This window comes from Etheostoma spectabile, chromosome 7, assembly GCF_008692095.1.
Source record: "Etheostoma spectabile isolate EspeVRDwgs_2016 chromosome 7, UIUC_Espe_1.0, whole genome shotgun sequence".
Taxonomy (NCBI): domain Eukaryota; kingdom Metazoa; phylum Chordata; class Actinopteri; order Perciformes; family Percidae; genus Etheostoma; species Etheostoma spectabile.
In genome coordinates, this window is record NC_045739.1 from 6,463,304 (window position 1) to 6,486,022 (window position 22,719).

At 39.5% G+C, this 22,719-nt stretch overlaps 1 protein-coding gene across 2 annotated transcripts in view; it reads right to left on the bottom strand.

Moving 5' to 3' along the window:
- The window catches only part of grm7 (glutamate metabotropic receptor 7), a 63,599-nt gene that overhangs the window by 16,346 nt on the left and 24,534 nt on the right, over positions 1 to 22,719 (bottom strand). For both annotated transcript variants that reach the window (XM_032521911.1, XM_032521912.1), the window contains exons 2-7: positions 19,403 to 19,619; positions 13,517 to 13,652; positions 12,343 to 12,497; positions 10,198 to 10,335; positions 8,164 to 8,364; positions 2,736 to 2,875 (exon numbers count right to left, since the gene is read on the bottom strand). In XM_032521911.1, coding sequence (XP_032377802.1) covers positions 2,736 to 2,875; positions 8,164 to 8,364; positions 10,198 to 10,335; positions 12,343 to 12,497; positions 13,517 to 13,652; positions 19,403 to 19,619 — 987 coding nt within the window. The remainder of the gene's footprint in view (positions 1 to 2,735; positions 2,876 to 8,163; positions 8,365 to 10,197; positions 10,336 to 12,342; positions 12,498 to 13,516; positions 13,653 to 19,402; positions 19,620 to 22,719) is intronic.

Here is a 22,719-nt window from a genome sequence, read left to right on the forward strand (position 1 = left end):
ACTGTTGGTAGTGCAGACTGTAGTTAGAATTTTGAACATGTGGCTTCAGTTGTGCCCACTGTCGTTTAACAATCAAAAAAACGAATACACAGTCCGGCCAATGGTTTCACACTAGTCCACTGAACTACAGGTGGCAGTAAGGTGCTAAGAAACACAGCAATGTACCAAGCAATGCAGGGAAGAAGAAAAGTGCCTAATTTGAAATACTAAATTGGCTTTGCAAATGTTTTAGTGAGTAATATTAACTTTTTTTTGTTCACATGAAAATTCGACAGGAAACTTTTTAAAGGAATTTTGAGAAATACCCATACTTGTTTTCCTGTTGAGAGTTAAATGAAAATATTGATACCACTCATCTGTGTGTTTAATATGAAGCTATATTTGAGCAGCCAGTTACCTCAGCTTAGCTAATTTTTGCACTAAAGTGCTTTTAGAGGGTCTGATAGGCAGATTTTTTGTTAAACTAATCTTGCTCATATTTAGCATACAGCCACGGGAGGCATTAATCTTCTCATCTATCTCTTAAAAGGGAATAGACGTATTCCCCAACGTGTCAAATATTCCTACAATTTTTCTTCATTGCTCATCTTTTAATTTCTGTGGTGTGAAATAGAATTTAAACCAATAATTACACACACACACACACACACACACACACACACACACACACACACACACACACACACACACACACACACACACACACACACACACACACACACACACACACAGTCTAACAAATGTATTGTTTCTGTGTGGTGTCTGGATAGATTATCATCTGCCATTTATCTGGGGGCGTGAAAGTGACATTTGTTATTTGGACAATGAACGGTGCTCTCCTGAAAACCTCCCGATTACACACAGTGTCGAAACAGTAATGAGACCAACAGCTCTGTTTCCATGGAGACCGGAAGCAAGACACCTTGGACTCATTCGGCTGCCATGGTTTTCATTTGGGATTGTCTTTTGTTGTTAATTTTACAATTTGAGTTTCTGTGAGCTGGAACCGCATTACGAAATTCCAGGATAACCTAGGTTGCTACTTATGTGTTACTCAACAAAGTGATAGTCAATGCATTGAAACATAATTGCATTGTAACAACATTTAGTTTGTAATTATACTAAAACAAAATGAATCACAAATCTCCAGCAACATCCCCACCTGTGCCATCCACTCCATTCAGTTGAGTTTAATTCTTGTAAACCAGAGAGCCATTATGTAAATGTTAGCTCATCAGTATGTAAATGTTTTTGTGTGTAATCTGAGTTACACAGAAATACATAGAAATGTTCAGCTCAGGCTTCATCCTATCGTACAGCATGGGCAATTTTTAAACCATATTTGCCTTAAAATCCAAATACAACTCATAAAGTTTCTTTATTGTCCACATGAATCACCCGAGCCCATTCTTGTTATGACAGTGAGATCTATCATAGTAGCTACAAACCAACACCTTGCACCTATAAAAGCAGCAGGGCAGCTGTCTCCATCTCTACACCTCTCCTGATAGCAGTATTAGACAGTAGTTTTTTGAAGGTAGTTATTTAAAGCACCCGTGAAATGAAAAATGCCCAATCTATGTTGTGATCCCATGGTTCCACTGTCTTTTTAATGTGCAAAAAAAAAAATCAAATACATAGCATTTCTACATATTTTCCAGTTTGAATCCTTCAGTTTCCCTGTGATGTACCCAGAGCTTTCATATGATTTATCTTGCTGGGTGCACCTTAAATTCCATCTGATAAAATGTGGTAATAGATTTAGAGTTTTATCATCTTCAGTAAAACCTGCAGGAAAATCTACTGAGCGGTTACCGGAGGAAGATGGGAGTTGTTTTTTTTAGGGGTCAGTCTCCAACAACATCAACATCTTGGCAAGCTCTCTGCTGCCAAATACTGAAAATATATGGTTTGACACATGGATTAAAAACATGTTTTTCTTCCACCCACTCACTCCTCCAAACCTATGCAGTCGGAGTAGAGTGATCTCCAACAATGGAGTAAAGTCGGATGTTAATTTCCTGTTTTATTTCTACTTTCTTGTTTTTTTCTTTGTAATGTTGATCTATCAAATCAAGTCCTGCATCCTTTTACAGGTAGAAACAATCAAATCCCTTTGCAACAGCATACAAATGTGACAGACTAAAATGACCACACTGTATAACCCTTCATTCACTGATCTTTAAATAATTTCTTGGTTTAATTGGATGTTTTTTTTCTTGTAAAAGCAGCTGTTGGCACATAATCTTTGATAAAACCTTGAAAATTGAAAATGTTTCAAATTTGAATTCTATATTTTAGTAAATAAAGTCTGTAGCTTTGTAGCTTTCTGTAGGGCTTCAAAATAACAGCCAGCACATCAACTAAAATATGTGTGTGGACATATTTCTCTATTCATTGTTGAAGGAAAATATTACACTTGAAGAATGTTTAACATTTCTCTGGTGGGTAGAGAGTTAAACATTTTGTTTTTCTTGCTAAATTGCACACACAGTTTTATTTCTTGCACCTAAAATACACCAATTAGACTGAAAGTAAAACAGGAGCCTGAGCTCTGTCCGTATTTGAAATGCAAATAATGTGCACCCCCTTGTCACGTTAGGGATTTCAATTTCCGGAGAAAACAGAGTCTTCACGCTTGTAAATGTTCACTGAGCATCCTGTTTACGTACAAGCATTTAAACAACAATTTGACACTGTGTGTCTGTCATCTGTGTTATCATAAATTAACATACCCTGAGCTGGAGGTTCTCCACCCACTGTCCTATCATCTTATATTCTAGGGTAGAGGAGTTGGTCATCTGGAACTGGAACAGGTCATAGCGTCCTGGAGCATCGCCGTTCTTGTTGAACACAACAGAGGTGCCAGCACTACCTGTACAGAGGGAGAGAGAGAAAATGCAGCGAAAGGACAGCAGGATAGAAAAGTGTTAGACGCTGGTGTGACAGGGCACAGCACCTTTTCTAATAAGAGAAAAACATGAACTTTTAACCCAGTGCGGTGGCCTACATGGACCAAACAAAGATCCACAGAGTGTTTGAGTTTGTTACTCCCAGTTAAAACCTCCAAACACAATGACCTATATATCTTCAACCTTCATGATAATAACGTACAGTGGAGCACACTCCCTACTGACCAATATAGCACTTCCTCACCTGCTTCCTATGCATCATCATGGCTGCACAATGGCCTCTGGGGGAATATATTTTCATATTCAAAGCCTGCTTAGATACAGTCTATGAACTTTTAGCTGTGCTCTTATATCAGAAATTCAAATTAACGCACACTTTTTCAGGTTAAAAGTAATGCATTTCAATCACACAGTGGACAACAACAGGAGATGTAGGGAGGATAAACAGGTCAGCCAAAGCATCATACGGTCCCCATCTGCTCTCAGTGTGCAGCAGCCTGTCTCAAGCAGAGCCCTGAAGATTTCACTAATTAGCTCAGAGAGAATTGCGGACACCTGAAATATTACGCTTGAGGAAAATTAGGTTTTTAAATTTGTATTTGTGCAAGCTCTCAAGCCTGTCAGTTGTGTCTATATGTGTATATCACTCAATTATGACTGCAGATTGTGAGCCGGATAGTCTGTTAACGCAGATGTCAGTCAAAAGGATATCTTCCTCGCAGCAGTGAATGTTGAATGGCATTAATCGGTGAAAACGGTAGTACTTCATTTTATACATGAGGTCTGCATTGTTGATGAGGTCATTTTTACCATCCCACAATGCTGAGAGAGAATGAACTGCTGCATTTTACAAGTCTGTTCACCTTGGCACTGCATATAGTAGTAGCTTGTAAGCATGAATGGAGATACCATTTCTGAAATGGGACAGGGGGAGTCTGATGACATTTGGCATGGGAATTAAGTACGTTAATAGCTCTGGCTATAAAAAAAAAAAAAAGTGAGGAGAAAGGACAAGGAGCATGTGTCCAAAACACTTTTTGGAACATGTTGTCTTTTGTATCTAGAACAGAGCTTGTGGCTTTTGGATGGAAGGCCACTGCACCTTTTCCTTAGTTTTTAGCCAGAAGGGAATTTCATCTCCCTCTAGTTTTTCTACCAAGGACATTTGTCATTGAACATTCTACAAAAGTTTCAGGCTAAAAGACTCTTGTAAAACAAGAAAGGCAGAGGTAGCAAGAGAAAAAGCCCATTCAAGGTAACGATGGATGGGGCTATTTTAATAAAATACTGTGGACAAGCACCCAAATGTTCCTTTTTGACTTTGTGACACCATTAAACATTACAAATGTCAGTTTATGAGACATTTAGTGCCCATTTTCATTTTGATGCATGGCCACAAACTCTTCACTATCTGCTGTTTTGCAAAGTGACAGCACATATATTTTCCATTAACAATGCAGAAATGGCACCACCGGAGTCATTTAACCCATCAGAAGCAGGACAGGAGTTCAGAATCACTTCAAGTGTGTTTCTGAAGCCCATGGTGAAAAGTCTCAGCCCAAATGTGAAAGCCTAATCAGAACTTGGTGGGTGGCCGTCACCGTCCTGTCATTTCTGCTTCTACCAGACAGACCATAGACTTGTTGACACTGTGAATGAAGAAAGATGTTGTAAAAGTATTGACAAAAGCTATGACAGGAATACCATTCTTATTCTACACCCCAGCGTAAACATACAGCATACAAACAAACACAAAATCATTCAGGAAAGTGACATGAGTGATTGGGCACTTGGCGCTCTTTCAGTTTTAGAGCAAATAATTAAGTGGTGTCTCTGTGTTTGCAGATAAAAAGGCATTATAAATTCCTTTCTGTTTTCCATTCCCTGATATTTTCAAGGGAGTAAAATGGTCTGTGTAGGCTCCTTAGTGAGAACGCTGTCTAAGATGAAAGATTTATGCATTTGCATGTGGCTCTGAACTAATACATGACAAAAGTGCCCTGCTGCTGTGCCGAGCAGTGTGGGTGGAATGGGGATCCACTGCTGTGTTTCTCTCGCATCATTATTCTCTCCTTTTTTTTCTGCCTCTCACTCTTCTGCTCTGTGACTCCAGCACAGTGGGGAGATCAACAAAGGAGGCTTACACTCCGCTCTCAAACATACATTAGCAGTGGCACATACACAGGATAATGTGCATGGTTCTATTCTTTCAATGCAATAAGGGGCAGTAAGATATGCCTGATAGAGCCACAACAGCACAACCTCTGCTTGCCAGTAAAATGTTGACAGAATGTGAGAATATAAAGGCATGACAGGAAGAAGTAAAGGAGGTGAAGGTGTGATCTTATTTTTGGCTCGGAAGAAATTAACTGCTTTCTTTGTCAGTGCCACGCTAAGGTAAATGTTTTTCGGAAGCTGAAAAAATCGGGAAAAAAGTCAGCACACCCCCAGATGGTTGTTGGGATTGGACAGCAGATTCTTGTCCCATGCATCAATCTGCTGAGTTAAGGTCTCCTTGAAATTCAAGCACTGCATATATTCTGTTTATTTAGTTCCACCTAAAAATCTGAAGGTTTTTCTCCAGCTGGAACTCTACACTGCTGCCATAGCGACTGTGTTAAAGAAAGGCAGGCAGCTCTTTAGCCTTTAGCTCAATGATGATTGTTTTGACATGCTTTGTATATGAGGAACTGGAAATAGTTTTTTGTCTTGTTAAACTTGATCAATGTGTTGCTTTTACTTGTGAAAAAAATACAAAATGTGCATAGGAACAATCTTTTAATAGATAAATATAATTTTAGAGATTGATGTTGCCTGGCGTCCCGCTAACACAAAAATCACTTGCGGGTAGACAAATGGCACTTTATTTAAATTGCGGAGATGTGTGAAATCTGTGAAAAATGTGTTTTGAATTTCAGCCGTAACTGTAACATTTAAAGATACTGTATATAGCTTAATACAAAATCAAACGAAGTCGAGTGTTACAAACAGCAACATATCTTCAGCAAATCTTTAGTACAATGTGTCTATCCCAGTAAAGTACATACTAAGTATTGTATTTTCCCACATATAAAACATCACTGTAGAGTGTTATCTGAAAAGAGACAAAATGAACTCTTAAAAATATGCCAGTTTGGTGAGACGATGATGCTGATTTCTTACATTAAACCGCTAAACCTCATCTGGAACACTTTGTGAAGACACAGTGTACGTCAGAAGATCACTGGCTGACATACAAGCCACTGCATTTGTAATGACAAAGGTTTCTCTTGTTTTAAACCCATCTCCCATTTGGCTATCTTCCTCCACTCACTTCTGCAATTCAGAGCAGTTGTCATTAATAGCTATTTGCCATTAATTGTTAAGTATCTCCCCCATCACTTTTTGTACAGCACTGAATAATGTAGAGGTTCAAATACTGGCAGAACCATAATATATCATATTGGCTCAAAAAGTCACCCAGATCGAGATGATGTTGTGGTGCTTTAAGCTATGAATGAAAGTGTATGTAAATTGAAATTGTAGCCAGTCCGCAAGCAACTGCATACAGTGTATAAAACAGAGGAGATGATATTAACTTATTACCCATTTGCCTATTGTTATAGTCTGAAACTAAGATGACTCACTCAGGCTTATATGTCCACAATTCAGTTTTTCTCTAAATTGCTTTTTAAATTGACACTGTGGATTAGTGTAGACACAGCTGCGTAGAGTAAATACTCGGGAGGATGAAGTAGTAGTTGATGGACTAGTTCAACATTTTAAGAAATTTGCTTTCTTGCCAAGAGTTAGATGAGAAGATTCATGCAGGTCCAAGGCTGTATTTTGAGTAACTGCTCCCTGCCAGACCCAGTTTAGAACCGAGACGCCCCAACTCAGAGTAGTTTCCTGTATCTGTGTCACGTGGGCTCCTCCACGGCCACGCCTCTTTAGGAGATTAGCGGCAGATCCTGAGTGTATTGATTCCAACGGGAGAAGTAGACGTGGACACAGATTATGAGCTATTCTTTTGCCCCATAATCACCAAAGTATACAGTACCAGTCTAAACTTTTGACTGGTACTTATAAACAAATTATTTAAATATAACTTTTAATCTATCCACGTGGTGTTCGCTACTCGTTCAAACGAGGCCACGCCCCTTTAGGTGACAGGAAGCGCTGCTTGAATTGTTTGAAATCTTTCGTATAGAGGACCTGTGTGCCCGCCAAGAAATACTCAGGGACATAACCACAACGTGTTTTCACACTTTTTTTGTACGAATTAAACAAACAAGCTGTATTGTGTTAATTAGTGAGCTTTAAACCCGAGTGGCGCTAACTTCTTCCGGTGTTTGTGCTAAGCTAAGCTAACAAGCTGTTGGCTGTAGCTTTATATTTAGCAAACAGACTATAGACTACATATTAATGGACAGCGCATCCGGTTCATGCGACACGTGCGGTTGTAAAAGAAGGTCGGTTTCTGTAGCAGTCCATGAGAAGACTTCTCACTTGATTAATTACCTCAGTAAACATTTTCAAAATGAGTTTATGGTCTCAATCGCTTGTTTTAAGTCTTCTGAAACGCAGAATGATGTTCATTTTTTGAATTATGGTCTTGTTGATTTTAAAATCGGCGCTACAGCAGGGTTTTTTTTAGGGCGTGGCTATGATGTGATTGCCAGTGAAAGTGTGTAACATAATGTAGAGTGTAAGGGCTCCTCCCTCACTCCTCCCTCTCCATCTAAAATTGTCACATCCGCAACCAGGATGGCTGCACCCGTAACGGCAAACTTGTGGACAGATAGCAGATCTCCACAAACCAATGGGTGAAGTCACACAAGTGCTGTCCATTAATATTATACAGTCTGTGGTACAGAAATGAGATGAAAGTGGTATTGATCTTCTCATCTAACTTTCAGCATGAAAACAAATAAGCATGTTTCCCAGAATGTTGAACTATCCCTTTAACTAAAGTAGTAGAGTCAGTAGGCTTATTTTGTTTAACTAACTTGTTTTACCTCATTATGTTCATAGATAGTTCATCCTTAAGGTCATTAGTGTTTATAGAGTACCAATCAAACGTTTTTACACACTTTCACATTTACTTGAATGACTAAGTTTGTCTGCTACTGTACATTTTTTTTAATCAAGTATATTATTGTAATTGACAGTTTATTTTATTAAAAATCCTCCAAAACTCTGCATAAAGGAATGACTTTTTGTATCCACACATTGTGTAAGCATCTGATGACTTTTACAATGTGTGACTCACCGTTGAAGCTGGTGTTTCGTATGTACTTCAGCAGAGTCTTTCCCTCAGCGGACTCCATTTGTGGACAAACACCAGGATGATCAGGACATGAGTCCTTGTGCATGCTGTGGAGAGCGTGGGCCATGGCGTACACCGCGTCAATCACAAACTGCACCTTGCCTTCCTGCTCGTACTTGGAGTCGCTCCCTATGCGCTCCTTGCCTGAGTGAAGAAAAGGAAAGAGGAGGATTTACACCATGAGCCATTATACATTACATCCTCTCAGAAATCCCCATCATTTCCCAATTCATTTGTATTCCTTCATCTACCAATTGCTCTCAGTGACTTGAATTGGGATTTAGTAAGAATTACACCTAAAGGACCGATGTGGCGTTTCAAATAAGAAGACACAGTCAATTCCCACGTGGAAAATATCAAGCTGAGCTGTGAGACAAAGTGTTTGTGACAAATGTAGCAGGCTAAGATTAAATTACTGCGGTGTACTGCTAAGAATGGACCTCACTTGTCTAATCTGCAAGGTGATGAAGATCACCGTAAACGTTGATAACCGACTCTGCTACAGTAGCTTCCTGCTCTTGTATATCCTCTTCCCAGTGCACTGCCCTTTCGCTATGGGCTGCTGTAAAGGTTTTGCCTCACACTGCTGATTCTCTGCTTGAATATGTAATGTACAACCTCAGCTGGATTTCTGTTTTTGTTATGAGCTGAATTAGCTATTTCATTCTGCTGGTAGATACAAGCTGCATTTCAAAGAGCAACAAAAAAACTCAATAGTGAGACAAAAATCCTACTATTACTTTGAATAATTATCATCATCATGATCATCATCATCATCATAATTTCAATATCCAAGCTCCCACTTAACAAAACTGCACAATCAAGGAAATTACACCGAATACTAAAATACAATTTTCTTCTCAGTGATAGCTGCTTATAGCTAACGTGGAGAGCTCAGTGGAGGGGCAGATGATGTTAATAGGACACATATAATAATGTGGGAGATTTGCATTAACTGAAAAACAAAATCAATCGGTGCTGACATTTCTGGCCATTTCTCAGAACTTAACAAACATTTCAACCCACACACAACCTTCTCGCTTTTCACAGCACTGCATATGGAGCTAAATGCACATGTCTTTGAATGCCTCCTGTCTTTTTTTTTTACATTCATAATTATCAGCTTGGTTTGAAGTATAGAAAAAGAGAATATAAAGCGAGTAGTACAGCCAGAGCCAGAAAAAAAGATAAAGACATTTACAGGCATTTCATTGAGGGTTTGTGGGGCTCACTGAGTCGAGCATCTTCCATCTTTGACGCATGACAAAAGCAAAACAAGATTATAAAGGAAGCAAAATCCTTCAGCAAAATAAAAATTTGTGTCACACTGTCATTAGAGTCATAATGTATGCAAGCAAGACTAATACAGCATCCCACATCACAGGCATCAACCTCAAAGATAATGAATGCAGTGCAATGCCTGTCATACCGTTGACAGGCAGAGTTTAGGTAATACGAGAAGGCATCACTGTTAACAACACTATCGTTAATGTGCAGAATGAGGGCATAAGCAGAATGCACCTATCTTTCTCTCATTTGGCCCATTATTTCAACCTAAATAAACAGTACTCTGGCTCTGTGCAGTTAGTACCTACGGCACGACTCTGCTGAGTTGTCAAGGTGACTGGGTTAAGGGGAAAGAGAGGGAATATGGGATTTGAGAGTTACAGGACATTAGCCACAGGAGCAGACGGTTTGTAACTACAGTATGACTAACATAAGTGGTGCATTATTTTGCTAATAATAAACTGCCTGTCCTGCAGCCGTTGCACGGAAACCCCTGGTGTTAAGACTTTCTAGTTCCGCTGCAGACAAGAGGGTTTGAATTAAAACCCCAACAGATCCCCAGACGATCTGTAGCTACTAATGCAAACAAAAGGTTGAGTTCACATCAACCTGACAAGGGAGGGTAGAATATGCATTGTCTATTAATAATTCATAAATGTTTCTGCTTTGTTCACGTCAAAACTTGTGTACCTGTGCATTTACGGCTGGTATCCTCTCTCTTCGAAGCACTGAGGAGCCTGCAGTCAAAGTTTTCCTCCCAGAACTCAGCAAACCACACGTTCCTGCGGTTGTTCTCAAGGGTGAGCCCAGTAAAGTATTCATCAAACCCTGGGAGTAGAGGATAGAGGAGAATGGCTCAGTTCCGGACCAATTATCAGCCAATTCAAACCTGGAGGAAACGAAGTGAAACTTGCTGCAGTGGTGTTGTGGTGGTGGTGGTGTGGTGTGGTGCCGGCTGCTAGGTGTTGGAAGAACACCAGCAAGCACTACTTCATCAAAATTTGACCACGGTGGTTCCTCTTCCTCTCAAGCCCCATGGAACTTTAATCATTTCTTTCATCTAGGAAATTACATTAATTAAAAAACAGGATGCATAATAAATAACGCAGGGATTGTAAGTGGTGCCACAGCCTGTTGCCTCAGGCTGCAAGTCCTGCAGGTGCTGAGCAGGTTTTCTTCCCTTCATTAAATCCATTACAATAGAAATGGATTGAAGGCATGGTGTATTAGCTTAACACTTATTTTAACAGGCATCATGTGCCTGTATGAAGCATTGGCTTGAGGAGGGCTAACTTGCTGCAACAAAGGGAAAAAAGATTGTATGCTACATTTTGTTCTCTTGTTTGTGCAACTTTATTCCCCAATGTGGGTCAGGGAACTAAACTGGGACAAAACTTAATTGTGAGACTTCTGATTGATTTTTTTTGTACCTTTTTGTTTCACAATTTTCTTGAGAATAATGTGAATTTAACATTTTAAAGTCTCTCAGTGTCTCCACTTTCTGTTACCCAGTCATATCAGATGAGCCATGGGTGAAGGTAATAATGGCTAATCAGAGCTGAATGACTCAGCTAATTTTCTTTTCTAAAGACCACCAATGGTACATGGTGTATTAATAATATTCTCGCTGCCTCCAGAGTGTACATTTGTCTTCACTAGACCTTCCCTAATTATGGGTAGCTTCATAAAACTCAGACTTTCAAATTTCCTCAATTTAAATGATGAATGGTTATCAGATTGTGACACTGGACAGAACTTAAAATATTGTAAAATGAAACATGCTGTGAATATTCTATTTCTGTGGTGAATTTGTACAATGTACAGTAGAATGTCCTCCTTTTTCTTTTGGTTGAACTTTAAGCTACAGTTTTACAGAGAAATACACAATAAAAGCACTAAAAACAAACAATTATTTCTTTTGGACTATATTGACAGAAAATGTTAAAACCTTTAAAAAAAACATCAATGCTTCTCGCCTTTTCTCAGACCCAATCTTTTGTGTCCCTTCCCAGAATCATACAGCAGACATCAAACATACCGATTTCCCAACGCACAACAAATACGTAAAAGCACAAGGGGAAAAAGTTTACATTCAGTGGTTTCAGTAGCTGAGAAAATCTACAGAGTAGTCAATTTGTCCAAACTGACTTTAATCCGGTCATGTACAACCCACGGCAAATTGTAACAAGGTCACACTCTTTCTCTGAGGATTGTCGAAAGTCATTGAGTAATGTAGAAAATTGTCAACTGCTGAAGAAATGGGTAAGTACATCTGGTGCGTACACCAAATGTATGTGTAATATGAAAGGGCTTGCTGAAAGTGATGAACCCTAAATTAATGCTAGTAGGCAGCAATTTGTCTACCCATTCTTCATGTCAACTTTATATGTTCTTCACCGTCACTTTCTGGGCTGCACGTCCACATATGGATTTGTGCGAACCCTTGCGGACATGTGTGGATAACAACATTTACGCCATTCTTGCGAATGCAGAAAATAGCTTCAAATTGGACTTATACATCTGCCTGGTGGTTAAAAACATGACTCCATGTTGCTCCATAACGACTGGATATGTAAATAGACAATTGCTTACTTAATGTTGTCTCCCCAGCTTATTTTTACTGGCCCCAAGTGACCCAAAAAAACAATAAATATATAATTTTTAAAAAGGAAATTTAGATCCCCTCTTTTTTTTGTGTGCAAGTAAATAGACACACAACACAAAAAGATTACAGAAGGCAATTACTCCTTTCAAAATTAAAAGTAAAATAGAAAACAATACAATACAAAATGCAGTGTGAGTCTGTGTACAGTATGTGCATCATTGTGTGCGTACCTTCAATTGAGGAGCGTTTGGGCAGTATAGTGACTGCTCCCACGGCTACATCCTCGAGCTGGTGGATTGGGCTGCTCTTAGCCCCCCAGCTGTCAGATCCAATCCACAGGAAATGGCCCACCTGATTGGCCCTTTTGGTGGCATTGAGAACTCCCCTGCAAGGACGTCCATGTTTAGATTAGGAGAGAGCACATGTGTGTAATCTAATCTCTATTACACAAAGACACAGCTAGCTTTAAGGAGTTGCCTGGGCATTACAGCTCTGCCATGTACATTTAATCTGATATTCTAAAAAGTGATCCATGTTTTTATTATTATTATTATAAAGCAGTTCTAGTATCAAAACCCTCAATCCACTTAGAAATGTACACAGCCGGTATTCAGAAACAACGCCTTTGAACAAGCTGTCAGGACTTCCTGTATGGTTGTAATGTCACAACTATAAGTAGAAAGTGTTGTTACAGTGCCATCACAGTCATTCCACGACTGCAATAACGGTGCAGAGACTCCAAGATGCGCAAGACCCAGAAATGCTTACGAATCGGAGGAGACTGGGCTTTTTCGAGAGGGCGCTAAAACAAAGCGTTTCAGACAGAGGCTGAATTCAGGCATATTCAGAAAGACAGAATGAGAAAAATAATGTATTTTCTAACATGAAAATATGTAAGCGTGTTTGAGTAAAAACCCAAAATACAAGTTTGAACTGGAAAATGAGCGTAATGGGACCTTTAAAGGCGAGAGGGAAAGGAGGGTAACTATTGTTATTTTGTCCATTATGTTTATATGTTTTGTGTTTTATTAAAAGATAACAGGGAGTTACAATCATAAATATCCTCTATTCTTTTACATTTCACTAGGATTCATTATGAATTAACAGGTACTGAATGTTTGAGTATTTGTTTCTTTACATAACTATTTCCCATGGGGCACTGTAAGTTAGACAATTTCTCTCTGTTGCTTTCTTATGATCTGTATCTCCACTATTTCTCCAAGGCATGGTTGTGTTTGTGTTGTTGGAGGTATGTTTGTGTAGTAGACATTCTGTAGGAATGGTAATTCTGTGCCTCTAGCCTGTCTTCAGGAGCTGCTTCTCAGAGATTAAAGACCTTATCATAGCAAGCCATTAAGGTGCCTGAACAACATGGGTGAAGCCAGAATGTGCAACGCTCCTCACCGTATGTCTTCTTCACTGGCAAAGATGATGACTGCCCGTGAGTGCTGCGTTTCGAGCAGTTGTTGGATGGCTTTGTCATAATCCTCCAGCTTGGGGTTGTGGGGAATTTTCAAAGACTGGGCGATGCAGATTCCACCTTTTAATGGGAGAGGAGTAAGAAATGATAAAACCTCAGGGATTAGCTCACCCATTAACTCACTCACTCTTACACACAGATGTACACACACTCGCACACAAAACCCTGGGGTCACAATAGCTGTTTTTCTGTTTTTTTGAAAATCTCATCCATATGGAAATGGAAACATCTGAACACAATAGTGAGATTTTGATGATGTCGTCATGCTTGCTATAGAGTCCAAATGATAGTCTTACAGTGTATATATTTACATTTTGGCAATGAGCTGAAAACCACAGCAGCATGCAATATAACACTCAAATTGCGCCTTCTGACTGAGTCCTTTCACAGAGTGAGAGATAGTGTATATAAACATATCTGCTATAACAAATCCAATAATCCACACCAACAGGGACATAAAGCTACAGGTTTCATATGGATTTGACAAAATCCAAGAGCTTGCCATTGACTTTTCATTTCAAGTCATTATCAAACATCTCTTGTTGGACCCTGAACCAATGTGATAGCACAGCCGGCAATAACAAACAAAGAGGATATTAATACTGACAATAAATCATTCTCAGACAGGTTACCACTAATGAGTTTGTGCAGGATGAAAGGTGATGATTGTTTCCGTGCATTGTTAAATAGTTGCTACAAATTTGGCAATGTATATTATGTTTGCTAGATATTGTTGTCTTCAGGGTAATATTCAACAGCTCATTATCAGGTGGCAAAGCTAAATTATATAATTCATAAAAGAATTTTGCCTTACTCTGGCATGGTAATTACAGGTGCGGAGTACAAACTAACCTTTGAGGCGCTTTGGATGAACAGAGAATATGATCTGTGCGAAAGAACGGTAGACCTAGATTTGAGGTAACAGTCAGTGTCCCGAGTCAACAGCAAAGCTCTATTAAAATTTCTCCCACTCAAGCATTTTAAAAGCCTGCCCAATAACCTTTCAGTTTTAGTTTCCATGAGTCGACAGAGAAATGGAAGGAATCTTCTAATTGCCAGTCTCCTCAGGCTCATTACTTTGATATAAACAGCTTTTAGCTGGCAGATCACACACCTCCACTTACGGTAACTATTCATTTTTCAAGTATCAGCAGACAGACATAGAAAACATTTGTATGTGCCAAAAGACCTCTGGGATGGTTGCTGTTATCCTCCCTAAGTGGACTTAACATAAAAATGGAGATCCGACAAATGGCCTAGCTGTTGCTTAAGGGTTTTTGGTATACTGTTAAAGGGAAACGTGCTTGGTGTCATTTGTGCATATCAGCCTGCGTTTTAGGTCTCCAAGGGACGGCACTAAAGCTCTCTTTCAGCACACAGATTTCAGTTTGAGACTGCACTTCTAGGTTTCTGTTTTAGGAATCCTTAGCACCGTAAAATATCTGAATTTGGCATATTAGCGGCACCTTTCAGTTCCAGGGCTTTTTATGTCTGCAGGTACAGTAGGTATCACACAGCATTAATTCGAGATAGAAAAAGAACTTTAGTCTCATGAAAATGCATTAACTCCATTATGACAAAAAAAGAACCCTGTGGGCTTGTGTGAAGAGTTATAATGGTATATTGTAAAGAGACAAAGTATAGGTCACAGCAGTCAATAATACAGACAGAGACCACAGGAGCCACTGATGAAGATAAGAAGCCTTTGGAGCAAATCCCATCTTCAGAGAGGGCAACGAGCTGAACATGCTGCAGGCTTAAGACTGCCCTAAATGCTGCGGGCCGGCGGTTGTGCAGCAGTGGCTAAATTATTGAATGCCTGCAGAATACTTCATCCGTCAGTCAGATGGTCAGTCAGTTAGTCATTCAGGTAGGCAGGCACGATGGAAATGCAAGCATCGTATCCATATTTCCAGAGTGATGTGCTGTGGGTTGGAACGCCTCCACCTGTCACTGGAAGGCACTGTGTGGACTTGAAAGAGTCCTCGACTCAAACAGTGGGTTTAAAAAAGAGCTGCATGTCTGTCTTGGCTGGAGATGTGTGATGAGAGAGAGATAAATGCCGGGCTCTGGGAGGAGAAAGTGTTTTACTCAAATTCGTTGAAGTCTTATACTAGAAGAAGGATTGTGTAGCAATACTGTACCTTCTGGCTGCCAGTATATGTCATTGGAACTGCTGGTTGTATGGTCAAAGCGCTTTGGAAACCCCTCCCCCCACACCAATTGACATTCACACCCATTTCATGCAGTGATTTGCCAGGGCATGGAGGTGAAAGAGGTCAAGCTCTCTTTTTGTTCTTACACAATTATTTCTGGCTCTTTCTGTATGTACAACCGAGTGCAACACTATGAATGTTGTACAAACTAGGTTGTTTCAAGCATAACCCGGCCCTTATAGTGAGTAAGGAGGGTGAAGAGAAAGAGTAAGTTTGTCTTATATTTATCTCAATGATGAAGAATGTTCAATTTCTGCTTACATTAGAAGTGGGTTTGTGACATTGGCTTTTTTTTGGCGAAACCTAATTAATTTACCTATGATCCTACAACTGAATATCAAAACTATATGCACCGTAAACCCCTACCCTCTGCTCCACATTTGATTAATATATTAAAGAGAGCTAAACGATCACAATGGCCAAAATCATCAGGCCTCTGGAAGTTCTCTGCTTATCTGAGTGCCAAAAGGTCATGCACTGCATTAACTGCTTCAATTATTCATCCTCAATGCCCTCGGTTGTGAAAATGCACTCCGGGGCCGAGGAATCCAGCTTTGCTATTTTGCTTAGTGAAATACAAATCCTTTTAAATTGGAGGCTTTTGATGGTTTCGACCCCCCTCCCACCTACTGAACACCCTTCAAACCCAAACCTCCAGGGGATCCATAATGCTGCAATTATATTTATCACCTCTGCAGTCAAAAGGCAGACCTGCTCTCTCCAGTTTCCCAGCCTGAACATGTGGGAGCACATCAAAATTGGCTGACTTGCGGGTGACATTCATGTTCTACATCTGTGTGCCCTTCCACTGCCGGTCTGGGACTTGGTAATGTCTAAGGTTCATGCAGAAGTATTGTGGTCTATTTTAAACTGGTTGCAGGTGCATCAGGCTTCCTCCCTATTCATCTCTGAGTGCTAAATATCAGTGCTATACTTGCAATTTATAAACTGGCAGATTTTGTTCCCCCATCCCTCACAGCTCAGACTAGATCTATGAATGCATTGTGTTGGTAACTTGCTGTAATCAATTCCACAGTGATACTTTGTAGGAGGCTTTCCTCAAATGCAAGTCTTTTTATGAAATAGGAAAACTGAACTCCATTGCTCTGGCCTGAGTCCAGACAGACACAGAAAAATACAAACAAGATTAATCTCTGCCAGCTTCACCAGGAGCCAGGATGAAGGTGCACAATGGGAACTGTGCCTAAACAGGGGGAGAGAAAGTGGAGCGAAAAAAGCAGAAGAGAAAAAAAACAGGAGAGATCAATACAAGCTGACCATCACTCCAGTCTCAGCTTGGGGTAATGGGTAGCCATATTGCATTAGTCCGCTAGATGGTTCTCCTTGAAGTGGTGAAGCGAGAATCCTACTAATGCATCTGACATTTCAGTGCAACCAAACAGGGCAGCAACAAAAAGTCTCAAGGCCTCATGGATGAGCTTGCAGGGATGCTGAAACAAACAACATCCACCCAAAAATGCTGTTGTTTTACAGTTCTGCAATTTCTGTTTAATACATCTGCTCATACAAGTATTTTCAAGATATTCTCTCTTTCCATATTCACTAAGATGTTTGCTTCTTGTTCATTTCAATCTATTCCACTCTCTTCTGGTGCAGAGCCAGTGCCTTTAAATGAATCCTCTGAATGTGCAGTCATGCTATAACATAATTAATGTGTTTATTAAAGATAGGATGCCTTGGGTACTGGAGGCTTTTTCTTTAGACGAAATAATTCCCATTTGTATATGAATACAAAATATTGCAAAGTGACTGCAGCTCAGTTGCAAAGGGATGAGTCAACAACAACAATGAGCTTATAATTTCATACTCTTTGTGTAGCTGTTCAAGAGTCATAATAATAGCTGTGTGTTTACTGCATAAGAAATAAAAAGAAAACATTGGTGGGAAATGCATCTGAGAAAACCAGCTAGAAGAAACTGTGTTTATCCACGGGATATAAGATGAATTGAAACTTCAAAAACAAGCCTTAAATCGAGACGTTTCCTTATTTGTTTCCGATACAAACTACTTTCTCTCTCTCTCTGTCTGTCGATGCAAATTACACAGGCACAAACAGCTTCTAAAAGTTCTAATGAGTGATCACACTGGACACATATGCACACAGATAAAATATTCATGCATGCTGGTCTTGTGATCAGGGCCTGTGGGATATCATTAGCTTTCCTCATTTTAGAGGTTTCCGTACATTAGAAGAGACAGAGATCACTCTCTGCAGATTTACAGGAAATGGATTGGGATCCATAGAAGGTCGAGGTAAGAAGCTGCAAAACACTTGCTCCTGTTGTCGCGAGTTGTGTGGATTTATTGTGTGGTGTAATCATGGAGGGGGATTTTTCCAGCCTAGGTAACATTCCTCTTAAAGTGATTGTTTCACAAATATGGAAAAATAGTTCTAAACACACAGCTCCCAATTGTTATGCATTACAACCTTGTTGCAATCATGGTCAGTCAGTTCAAACTCACTGTATTTTATTCTACAAATGCATCCTTTTCCTCAGCTTGCAGAAATACCGCAGCAGATTGTAAACCACATGATTTGACATAGATAGCCGACCCATTGTACCATCATCGATGACAGCAGTGACTGCTGATTCACATGTATCACCAAATGCCAACAACAGCATCAACGTAGAAAAAACAGGTGAGTCAAGCAGGTGCACAATTTTTAGGCCAGATCCAGGCAAAACCACAACACCTTGTCTGAATGCAAATTTCAGTTGTAAATACTCTTCAACATCCTTGTTCTAACCTCCCAAAACCCAAAGTTAAAGTCAGCTGTTAAACCTGAGAAATGGTCATTACTGCTTTAAACAATCACCATTAATGTTACATTACAGCAACCACAGAACAAGACTGATTCTAATAGCTCCATTCGAGCCCATTCAGTGGTTCAGTTCTCTATGTTTAATCAGATGGTTTCTGAGATAAATGCCTAGAGATGGTACCAAAAGAAGGCAGGCATATATATATATATTTTTTTTAAACAACTAAATATCCAAAACCCTGCTTCATGCTCACAACCAGACCACAGTGGTTTGAACGACTGACCACATAGATGACTGACCACCATTACCATTGGCAGAGCCCTACACTCTCCATAACAGGGATAAAAAATGAGGTAGAGTGAAACAGAAAAGCCAGAGTGTAAAACAAAACTCATGTCCCCCAAATGACCAGTAGCCAGACTGTTCTTTCTCCTCTCTGCTGGCTAAAGAGAAGACAGACATTTTCAAACAATTCTTCTTCTGAATGTGCACACAGCAAAAAAGCTGAAATGGTTACATTTTGTCACAGTGACATGGGTACAGGCCATGGTTATTATTGGGACGTGGTATCCGCTCTCCTTTTTTCTGTCTACATTTCCAGTAACACTCCACAATTCACTGGGGGACTAACTGAGAGGTTGCCAAACAGATCAATAATTCATCCACCCAAAACAGTTTTTACGCTGAATTGCAAACAAAAAACTGATCTTACGCTGGGAAAAAAAACTGTAAGTTTAAATCATAGAAATACATGCAAAAAAAAAGATTATAATTTATTTTGTGCCCATCACTGATCATCTTTCCTTACCTGCTTCTTTGGAGAGTTGTGTGAAGGCCTCCACTCCCTTCTCTCCATAGCTGCCCTCCGAGGCGATGGTGGAGACGTAAGTCCAGCCCAGAGCTCGGATAATGTCCACCATGGCCTGGGCCTGGAATGAGTCTGGAGGAACCACCCGTGAGAAGAAATCATAGCGCCTGTCATCACTCAACTCCGGGGCTGTTGACGCATAGCTGATCTGCGGGATCTTGAAGAGATAAATTGGGGTCGGGGAGAAGAAGGGAACAATTACTCATGTGTTGGTGCTATTTTGGTGCAGCATCATGGGTGTTTGCTACGGTGACTGCTCTGACAAGTCCCACTGTTGAACAGCTGTGTCCGAAATCATTCACAATGTACTATAAATTGCACTATATTTACTGTCTGCCATTTTAATCTAATTTACTGTCTGCCATTTTCACTGAATGTAAACTTTACGGACAATATGACATTAGCTCAGTGCTCACAATAAAACAAAAAGTCCATGGCGTGCAAGGTACATTTTTGCTAGCAATCCCACAATGCACAATGAACAGCTCCCACCCTGGCTTTGATCTGTTTGACCTGTTGCCCTCAGGAAAGCGCTACAGGTGCTTCAGAATAAGGACTAACAGACTCAAGAACAGTTTCTTCCCAAAAGCCATAACCACTCTGAACTCACACATGCGCTGACTTCACTTTACAGCCTGGCCCCTGACCCCGGATTTCTTCTTCCCACCTACTGTGCAATACTTGTATTTAATACTTAAAAAGACACTGGAATTCTGTGTAATTTCATTAGAGTGCAATATTTAATATTTAACCATTTAATTTAATTACTGTGCAATATTTAATTCTCAAGACTTTTGATACACCAATAACTATATTATTTGCATAATGTGTATACAAACCCTTTATCTTTCTTACTATTTTATATATATGTGCATTATCTTTCTCTTAGGAACTCTGCACCACGTTCGTCCCTCTCTTTTTTTCATTTTCTTTTTCTGCACTACTTTTTAATGTACAGACGTTAGAGTGGTATCAAAATTCCCATCTAACTCTCAGCAAGAAAGCAAATAATCATATTTTCCAAAATACCAAACTATTCCCTCTAACGCCAATATTAACACGTCTCACTCACAGTTTAACTTGCAAACATTTTCATATTACTGTCAGTTCAATGTGTGGCCGCAAAATATAATTAACTATTAAAAGCAACTATGTGTACTGCGAGAGAATATTGTTTTGTTATTTACAAATACATTCCATCAGAAAGATTTACAACATGAGTAGATATAGCAATATGTTATATTTCATATACATCTTAAGTGCAGACACTGCATATCATACACTTCTTTTGCTGCTCAAATAGGCAGATGATGTCTTGCGAGCAACACACTTTCATATATTTCCGATTATCTTGTCAACTGATCATCTAAAAAGATACTCACATTATGAAATGTACTATTTTTAGAGCCTATATTATGTCTGTTATATGGACAAAGTGATATGATATAATTTTCTTCTCTTAACGTATCAATGAATACTTACTACACATATTACAACAACACACTCTACTTTACACAAAATAAAGAATAAAGAAAATATATTACAGCAGCCACAAGATAATAGTGCAACCTATAAACCACCCCTGATTAACTAGAACTAAACATTTCATACATAAAACAACCATTGGGTTTTTTCAAAGAGTGTTTTCATTAATTAAATCTAGCAAGTGCTTTTTGTCACATGGAAATAGAAAGTGGACGTTGAGTGAAGATTTTTTGCCATTTCATGTCTTCAGTGCTTGCATACTATGTTCACCCTTTAAAGGAAGCAGCGTAAACACATAATGTTCACTATCAAATACTATGACAACTAAGCAACACATGATACCATCAACTGACAGCGTACATGTAGATAACTTAGAGTATCTCATAAGGATATACAACCGGTCAATCATGTTTGTTAGAAAGATGCAAGGTAGTCACTTTTCCTTATGTTCAGGAAACCACTTAATAGTCTGCAGATGTTCTTCTTACCCACAAACACTTCTTTAAATTGCTCAGATTTTTTGGCCAAGCTAGCAGCATTAATCTGAAGATGGAAATGTTGATCTGTGAGTCAGTCTGTCCATCCACTTCTCCTCTTGCGCCACCATGAGGTTCACATTTGTGATTTTCAGAAACTAGAACACACATTCATGTTTCCCTCGGGATCAATTGGAGATCCTTTAACTTTTCTTTTAGGGCTATCACCAGCTGAAAAATGTTTATAATACTTTTGATTTATGACTAAATACCTAGTTTGTGTTTAGTGCTAATTAGCAGAGGTTAGCAAGCTAAGATGGTTATCATGGTAAACATACCTGCTTATAGGCTAAAACCTTATTTATCTAATTGTATTAATCATCAAAAACCCAGTTCAAAGTAAATTAGTTGACAGAGATCTAGTATCAGGTTGTTCATAATGCTGCCTAATAAACAAAACATATAAATCAGAAACTGATTTTGAAGTTGCAATCACACCTGGTGGCACGTCTGGGGTCAAACTGGCTACCTCCCATTAGACGGGTGGATGCACAATCAGGAACAGGCTTCATTTTCTCTTGAACCCAGTGCGGTACCTTATCACACAGAGTAATCTAAGCACTGTATGAATGCCATCCATTTCTGTTAGAGTGATCAAAAGCAGCCGGACACTGGGGAAACACAGGAATGAGGACACAGCGGCTCTCTGATGGGATTGCTTCAACTCTCAGAATGTGAGTTATAGCTTTGACCCACAACTCAAAGGGGGTCAACCGCACAAAGCTGACAAATTGAGGAGTCAAGCTCAAGATGACTCAATGTTGCGTTTAGGGCGTGTACCAATCCACTTTTGCTAGTTTAAAGCAACACTAGAGAACTTTTTGTACCTTGAAATAATGTTTCCAAAATCGGGTGACAGGGTAAACAGCACTTCTGCGGCTCTCTATCTGCTATGATGGCACTATGCAAGTTTGCCAGATTGCGTAGCGGATCTGTAGTTCCAATAAGACATACAGTCGGATCAAAAGTTTGGGCACCCCAGGTAAAAATTGGCAGTAATGTGCATAAAGAAGCCAAGAGACAATGGAAAAAACTCCAAAAGGCATCAAATGACAGAATAGACATTTGTATAATACGTTACAAACAATTTTATTTCCATCATTTACACTTTCAAAAAAACAGAAAACAAAACAAAAACATGGTATTTGAAAAAGTTTGGGCACCCTGCAGAGTTAATACCTTGTACTGCCCCCTTGGGCAAGTATCACAGCTGGGAAACGCTTCTTGTAGCCAGCC